Source organism: Chinchilla lanigera, unplaced genomic scaffold (genome assembly GCF_000276665.1).
Source record: "Chinchilla lanigera isolate Chin_1 unplaced genomic scaffold, ChiLan1.0 scaffold00133, whole genome shotgun sequence".
Classification (NCBI taxonomy): Eukaryota; Metazoa; Chordata; class Mammalia; order Rodentia; family Chinchillidae; genus Chinchilla; species Chinchilla lanigera.
The window spans coordinates 677,858-686,844 of record NW_004955534.1 but is presented as its reverse complement, the minus strand read 5'-3'; the positions used below and the strand labels follow the sequence as shown (position 1 = coordinate 686,844).

Below are 8,987 nucleotides of genomic sequence, written 5' to 3'. Positions count from 1 at the left end.
CCTCTCATTCCTGTTGGACTAACTGGTAGGATGGGTCTGAGTTCTGGGGCTTCCACTTCAGAGGGCAGAACGATCTCCAGTGGTCCCCTTTGCATTCAGGGCATGGCCTATGGGGCCTCTTAGGGCAGTTCCTCTTGAGGTGGCCTGGCTTTTAACAGTGGTAACAGATGAATGCAGTCATTGAGTTCTTCTTGGGGCCCCAGGAATTGGACTTGGGGTCTGTTTCTCTTAGTGCTGCAGCAAAAGCAGCTGCTTTTTCTCGGTCTCTTTGTTTTCTCTCCTTGGCCACCTCCTCGTCATGGCTATAGAATACTGAGGAGGCAATTCTTACTAACATCTCAAGTGAGCCGTCTGGGGTGAAAGCCATTCTTTGTAGCTTTTTCTCTCCAGCCTCCCAGAGCATTGGGACCCCACAACCAGTTAGTGTCCTCTCCCCAACCATCAGCACAGGCAGCAGATCTGGTTCTTTTTTTTAAAAATCATGCCTTGTAGACATCTTAATCTTACTAGTCCCATCACTACTTAGTACTTGTTTTACCCTACAAATATATTTTCAGTCTCTTTGTTTCAACTGCTTCATCATTTTGGTTTTATAACAGCACAACTGGAAGACTGTGGCCTTCAAGGGAGTTTTCAAATCTGCACCAGTACCTGCCCCCACCCCAATGTTATCTATAAAGTCTAGGTAGGTATTCACCCAAAAGGATTAATCCAGAAAACAAAAGAAAAACCTTCTTCGTGAAATTCAGTCTTCTCACCTTTCAGCTACTTCCTCTTCTCTCTTTTTTTCTTTTTTTCTTTCTTCCTCCAGCTGTTGTAATTTTAGCCTTTCCTGGTTTCTCCTCCGTATAGCTCCTTCACTGAAGTGTTTGGTTGTATCGAACATAACCTGTCTCCAAACAGTTTAGAGTTTAATTAGAAAGGTTTTTCAATTGACTTGGTATGTCTCAGGCCAGAGAACTAACAGCACTATGGTACACGATAACTCTAAACCGAGTGAGTTCAGAATGCCTTCTCTGCATTCCAGTACCTATGCTGTTCCACTGCTTCTTGGACATTGTCTAAACAGTACCTGTGGACACCAAGATTTTCTTGGTAGAACCCTTAAACAAGTTTATCAAATTATTGCTTTCACTTCACACAATTTAATCTGTCTGTAATATCTCAATAAAGATGCTTTTTAAAACTTTGAGAAGTTTACATTACATAGGGCCATAGGTAACATCACAGTGTTAGCATATGCACAGGCTAGAAAGGTATTGCACCTCTGGTTTGTTATAAGAATCAACTGAGTTAAGCCTGATGTGGTGGTGCAAACCTGTCATCCCAGCACTCTGGGAGGCTGAGGCAAGAGAATCCCAAGTTCAAATTCCACTTAGGGAATTTAGCAAGACTGTCTCAAAATGAAAATTAAAAGGGCTGGACATCAGCACAAAGGTCCTAGGTTCAATCCCCAGTACCACACACATGCACACACACACACACACACACACACACACACACAGAGAAATCAACAGAGTTAATATATTTTTTTAAATCAACAAAGATAAACAGTAGTCAACAAGTATGGTAGGGAATGAGAGCAGGAAGCAAAGATACATGAAAAGTGACTTAATAAGAGAGAAGATCTGAGCATCATCATTACTAAGCTAGTTTTCAAATCTGGAAATAAAGTGATTGAGAGAAATAATTTGCTTTAAAAATAAAAAGAGGCAAGAGTACCTATTTAAATATGTATGAGGAAGATAAACAATAAATTCCTAACCACGGTTACTTTCAAGGGGAGGGAGGGGAACATGACTGAAGATGGATACATAGAGGGGAGTACTCTCTCATCTTACTGGTAATGCTTTTTTTAAAATTGGGAGTAGTATATGGATAGTTATACTATTTCCTATATCTTTTGTCTGATTGAATATCTCATAATTTAAAAATACACATTTTAACATAAGTGGCCACACATGCACACTCATCCACCGGTAGCTGTAAGTCCAAATGAATACTAAAGATTGATTCAGAGAAAAAGCAGAACTGAGTCATCACATCTTTCCCACTGCTAGGGTAAGACTTCAAGAAGGACGTGACCAAAGCATGCAGGCATCCATGAGGTGACTTGACTGGACAGACAGGCAGACTTTCAAAGTGAAGGATCCATAATCTTTTTTTTTTTTTGTACTGGGAATCGAACTCAGGACCCTGCACTTGCCAGGTAGGCGCTTGTGCCACTGAGATATATCCCCAGCCCCAGGTTCCACAATCTTTAAGATTATGTTTTGGTAGTTTCTCTGACAGACATCCTGAAAACATAAATTGTGATTCCAGGAGTCATAATTGAATAGACTGGGGTCCTTGTGGTTTCAGACTGCATCTTTCCCTTTCTCTCAGCAACTTGTTAAACACAGTAAGTATATGAAATAGTTCCATAAAGGCCACAAATAATCCTTTAAAGTCTACAGGAAGCTAAGGCAGAGCCCCAGACTACAGCAACCATCACTTTAAAATCACAGGTGGAATGTCTGACAGCAGAAGACTGAGAGTTCAAATCAAGGTAGTTTCCTTCTTAAACATCCATTTACTAATCACAAATGTAAAGGTTCAGCTATTGATCAGAGCCTGATGACCTCTAAGGAAATTTATTTCAGATGCTTCTGTTCAACTTTCATTGAGGACAACTTGAGCAGTGGAAAGTAATGTTTAGCTGCCTCTTACCTTGATGTTGCATGCCAGAGCTTTCCCATCATCTCCCTTAAGCATCAGCTTCATTCCTCGAAGTGACTCCATGGCTTTTATGAAGTCTGTTGACTCTTGGTACTGGATAAAGGCCTCAAAAGTTTGCAGACCAAAGCTAAAACTCCCAAAGTTCCCACCAGTCATCACTTCTCTGTAGGGGTCAAGCATAGGGATATCCACATTCTTGATTTTCCCAAAACTTTCAAAGACTACCCGAAGGATCTCCTCACATGGCTTCTCCCCACTGGAACCTTTAGGAGCAAACCATTTACAGGGCAAGCCTTCAAAATATATGGAATCTGGGCTCTTATCATGGTCCTGCTCTTCAGCTCCATCACTTAATGAGGCCTCTTTTTCCTTAGGGAAGTGTTCCCACTCTCCCTGAGCATCTGTAGCCACTACTTTTAAGTCTGTTTTCAAACCATTTAGTTTGATGATCTTCCCATGTAACTTTGCCTTCAGGATTTGAATCAAACTTCGGGTTTCAGCCTCACCCTCAAATCGAATGAAGTCCTTTGTACTTTTAGACAGGCGAACTGTGGTGAACTGGTCAGGGCAAATGAGACTCTTTAGTTGGTCAAGAACTTCCCAGTTAGAGAAGGGCCTCACAGGCTCTATACTTTCTGGGAGCAATACATTGATCATCAATTTTGCTATGGGCTTGAGGTAGAGGTGCTGAGCAGCACAGAGCTCCGTTGCCTCAGAGTTATCATATACCACTGTGACCGTCATGGTATCCTCAGACCACCTTGGAGGGCAAAAGAGAAAATGTTGATGCATATGGAGATTTAGATTGAAAATGGGGCTAGCATTTCTGGACTTAGATCAAACTGATAGAGGAAAGTACAGTATATTTCGGGTAGAATTAAAATCATCATTTTATAACTCTTGGAACTAATAAGCAATTACAGTAAAATTGCAGGATAGAAGGTTAATACAAAAAAGTAAACAGCTTTCTTATATGCCAGCAAATAGACTTTGAGATTTAAAACATGATGCTATTTGTATTAGCATAAAAGTACTTAAATATAAATCTAACAAAATATGTATATGATGTATAACAGGAAAGCAAAAAAACTCTGATGACAGATATCAAAGAACTAAACACACGGAACATGGATATGAAGACTCAAGATGTCAGTTCATTCTAATTTAATCTATAAACTGAATGCAATCCCAATGAAAATCTCAGTAAGTTATTTGGTTAATAACAAACTGATCCTAAAGTTTATATGGAGAAGCAAAAAAAACCAGAATACCCAATTCAATTGGATATTTGAAGGAGAAAAAATTGTTGGAGAACTGACAATAAATGACATCAAGGCTTACTATAATACTACAGTAATCAAGATGCTGTGGTATTGGGTAAAGGATAAACAAATAGATTGATGAAACAGAATAGGGAGCCCAAAAATAGATCTACGTTAAGTCAACTCATTTGCAAAGAGGAGCAAAGACAATACAACGGAAACAAGTCTTTCAACAAATAGTGTTAGAACAATTGGACATCCATATGACCTTGGGTATGATGGATGACCTTTTCAATGTAACACTAATGGTATGATTCATGAAAGAAATAATGGAAAAGCTGTACTTCATTAAAATTTAAAGTTACGCTTTGTAAAGGACACTGTAAAGAGTATGAAAAAACAAAAGCCACAGAAAAACTATTTGTAAAATATACATCAGATTGTTATGATTTAGATCTAGAACTTCCTTGCAAAAACCTGGTATGTTCAGAAGTGAGCTTTTGGAGGATGATGGGACCACAGGGCGGGGGGACTAGATTAATCCACTGCTGAGTTCATAGCTGAATGTGGTGTTAGAAGGTAGACTTGCTCAAAAGAGGCGAGGTCAATAGGAATGCGACCTGGAAGGGTGTATATCCTTCCCTGGCCCCTCCTTTCTCTCTCTGTTTCCTGGCTACTACAGGATGAACAGCTGTCCTCCTCTGTGCAGGCCCTTCCACCACGCCCTTTCTGCTTTGGAGACCCCTGACTATAGAATGAATCCTCTAAAGACCATAACCCAAAACAAACCTCCTCTCCTTTAAGTGGTAGGTGTTGGGTATTTTGTCCCACTGACAGAAAAGTGACTAAGACTTAGATAAAGGACTGTTATCCAAAATATGCAAGAATGCTTAAAATTCAAGAATATGTGTACAAAGGATCTGATTTAAAAATTGGGCCAAAGACTTTAACACATACTTCCCTAAAGAAGACATGCAGATGTCAAACCAGTATGAAAAGATCCTCCACATCATAAAGTCATCAAGAAAACGCAAATTAAAACAAAAATGAAAGACCACTAACAACAATTAGAATGGCCAAACTCCAAAACACAGACCACACCAAATGCTGAGGAGTATGTGAAACAACTGAATCTCATTCATTGGTAGTAGGAATACAAAATGGTACAGACACTTTAGAAAACATTTTTTTTTTGCAGAACTAAAAAAACTCTTGCCATAAAATCTAGCAGTTGCATACCTTGGCATTTACCTAAAAAAAGTAAATACTTATGTTCATGGAGAACCTGTACACAATGCATACATGGGCATCATTCATAATCATCAAAACATGGAAGCAACAAACATGTTCTTCAGAGGTGAGTGGGTAAAAAAATCTTTGGTACATCCAGGTAGTGGAATACAGGATCATACAGCACTAAGACAAAATGTGCAATCAATTCCATGAAAAGGCTTGGAGGAAACTTAGGTGCATACAATTAAGTACAAAAGATCAAGCTGAAGAGACAATAAAATGTATGAATCCAACTACACAACATGCTGTAAAAGGGAAACTATGGACATGGTGAAAATGATCAGTGGTTCATAGGGGTTAGAGGAGGGAGAGGGATAAACAGAGAGTGGAAAAGGGATTTTTAGGGCAATGAAACTACTGTGTAAGATACTATAATTGTAAGCATTGCATGTTCTTACACATTTGTCCAAACCCATAGAATGTACAACAGCAATAGTGAATCTTCATGTAAACTATGGATTTGGGATGATAATACTGTGTCAATGTGTTAATCAGTTGTAACACATGTATCACTCTGGTAGGGGTTATTGATAATGGTCGAGGCTATGTATGTTGGGGATGGGGGGGATATAGGATTTTTCTATACTAATGATGGCAGATCTTTTTGACATGAGCATCCAAACTGCAACCCAAAACCCACTTATTTATCACAAAGTGCCAACACTGCAATTAAAGCTGAATCCTGAGGTTTTCGTTTAGAAAAAATAACTCATACATTAATATCTTTTGCCTTAAGAGGAAAATAACATGCATGCAATAGGGTCACCACCACTACTCTACACCTTCTGCCCTATGAACCTAAAATTTCTCTAAAATATAGTCCATTAATAACCAAATATATTCATTTAAAATATTTGTTTAATGTGCTTGAGAATTTTCAAAGAATGCCTATGTACTGCATCGCAGGTTCCTTAACCATAAAATAGAGATAATAGGATTTGTGGGAGAAGTAAATGAATGAGTATAGATGATATACTTAGGAAGTTCCCAATAAACATAAGCTATGATTGTTATTTTTTAGTAATGGTGGCCTTACTTTATCTCATTTTATTTATGAAGCATCCTGTCAGTAGGTATTTTAAGATAGATTTCGTAAAATTACATGAATTGCCCATACATTGAAATGCCAAGATTCTAATGCACAACTGATCTCAAATGTCAAGTTTCATTTAAAACAACTTGCTGGAGGTTACATAGAATCAGGGCAAGGGTAGCACACATGTATCACATTAATGAATGGACACGCAAATGATACTTGTAACCCATACGCTTGATTTAGCATCCTCTGTCCAGGTTACTTTCCAAGTCTTAAATGGAAATATTTATTCTTGTTCTTCCATGCTGTTGACTTCTACTAATTTTTCTGCCAAGTTTAAGAGCAAACAAGTGGCTACCCGCCACTCCCATAGTGTGTCACCCCAGACTCGGCTGAACCCCAGACATCTTCGGGAAGCCCAATGAGTCTGCACTCTGCCTCCCTGATCAGCATGCAAGGCAGGCGAAAACTTGGGCACCTTTTGGGGCCTCGGTGGTTACCCGCCACACCCATAGTGTGTCACCCCAGGCTGGGCTGAACCCCAGACATCTTTGGGAAGCCCGGTGAGTCTGGGCTCTGCCTCACTGATCAGCGTGCAAGGCAGGAGAAACCTTGGACACCCTCGGGGCCTCAGTGGCTACCTGCCACACCCATAGTGTGTCCCCCCCAGACTGGGCTGAACCCCGGACATCTTCAGGAAGCCCGATGAGTCTGGGCTCTGCCTCCCTGACCAGTGCACAAGGCAGGAGAAACCTCAGGCACACTCAGTGCCTTGGTGGCTACCTGCCACACCCATAGTGTGTCGCCCCAGGCTGGGCTGAACCCTGGACATCTTTGGGAAGCCTGGTTGTGTGCGCTCTGCCTCCCTGACCAACGTGCAAGGCAGGAGAAACCTTGGGAACCCTTTGAGGCCTCAGTGCCTGCCCGCCACACCCACAGTGTGTCGTCCCAGGCTTGGCTAAACTCCGAACATCTTTGGGAATCCCGGTGAGTCTGGGCTCTGCCTCCCTGACCAACGTGCAAGGCAGAAGAATCTTCAGCCACCCTCCAGGCATTGGTGGATGCCCGTCACACCCATAGTGTGTTGCCCCAGGCTGGGCTGAAGCCCGGACATCTGCGGGAAGCTTGGTGCATTTGCGCTCTGCCTCTCTGACCAATGTGCAAGGCAGAAGAAACTTTGGGCACCCTTTGAGGCCTCAGTGGCTGCCTGCCACACCCACAGTGTGTCCCCCCCAGAATGGTCTGAACCCTGGAAATCTTCGGGAAGCTTGGTGAGGCCGGGCTCTGCCTTGCTCAGTGTGCAAGGCAGGCAAAAACTCGGGCACACTCTAGGGCCTCGGTGGCTACCCGCCACACCCATAGTGTGTCTTTCTGGGCTGGGCTGGGCTGGGCTGAGCCCTGGACATCTGCAGGAAGCCTGGTGAGTCTGGGCTCTGCCTTCTTGACCAGTGTGGAAGGCTGGTCTAAACCTCATGCACCCTCTGGGGTCTCAGTGGCTACACACCACACCCATAGCATGTAACCCCAGGCTGGGCTGCCACCACTCACCAGCACAGGAGCTACACTGAGCACTGGGGATCTTCAGACTCTCACCCTGCCATTCACACACAATCAGGACAGTGAGACTGCACTACAGGGAGTCTCTGGATCCTCAAAAATGGCAAAACAAAGGAGAAAAATGCAATCCCAGATCTCCACACCACCCAAAACAAGTCCAGGAGGCAGCAACACAGAAGAGCCTGGAAGCCATACACACGAAATTTCTGAAATGGTAGCAACTGAAGTGAAGAAACAACTCCATCATGCCACAGAAGACATCAGGTCAGAAATAATGTCTCAGATGAGAAAAGAAATGACAACAATAATGAAAGAAATGTTCAGCATATCCACATGACAAAGACAAGAAAATAGAAGAGCATAGACAACTCAGTGAAACCTTCAGGGAACAATATACAAAAGAACCAGAAGGTATGGAACAGATGCAAACAGATATCCAGGAACTTAAAAATTCCATTGAAAGCTTGCAAAACCACCTGAACAAAGCTGAAGATAGACTTTCAGACCTTGAAGACAGCATTGCCATCAATGAACATGAAAGGAGGGATCTCTTAAAAATAACAAGGACCAGGAAATAGCAATTCAACAACTGCAAGACCAGGCAAAGAAAAACAATGTCAGGATAATATGTATTAATGAAACAGCAGGTGTCAACACAAATGACATAAAAAGACTATTTGCAAAAATAATAGCAGAAAATTTCCCAGGCATGGAAAAAGAAGTGAACATCCATATAAGTGAACCATATACAACAAGAGTTAATCATAACCAAAATAAATCTACACCCAGACATATAGTGATCAAGATCATGGAAACTCAACAGAAGCTCAGAATATTAAAAGCTGTTAGAGAAAAGCAACAGATCACCTATAAAGGAAATCCTATCAGAATCACGGCAGACTTCTCAACACAAATCATCCAGGCAAGAAAAGCTTGGAGTGAAGTGTTTCAGGTACTGAAAGAAAACAACTTCCAACCCAGATTGATGCACCATGTAAAGCTATCTTTAAAATTTAATGGGGAAATAAAATATTTTCATGATAAAGAACAACTGAAGAAATTCATGAGCACCAAACCAATCCTACAAAGAGTACTAAAAGATATTCTAGAAAGAGATAAAA

At 41.4% G+C, this 8,987-nt stretch overlaps 1 protein-coding gene across 2 annotated transcripts in view; it reads right to left on the bottom strand.

Annotated features, from left to right (window-relative positions):
* Window positions 1-8,987, bottom strand: part of LOC102012894 (A-kinase anchor protein 17B-like) — a 48,916-nt gene that overhangs the window by 10,077 nt on the left and 29,852 nt on the right. For both annotated transcript variants that reach the window (XM_005410447.2, XM_005410448.2), the window contains 2 exons: window positions 2,710-3,478; window positions 759-889 (listed from right to left, as the gene is read on the bottom strand). In XM_005410447.2, the coding sequence (XP_005410504.1) occupies window positions 759-889; window positions 2,710-3,462 (884 nt within the window). In that variant the 5' untranslated portion in view covers window positions 3,463-3,478. The remainder of the gene's footprint in view (window positions 1-758; window positions 890-2,709; window positions 3,479-8,987) is intronic.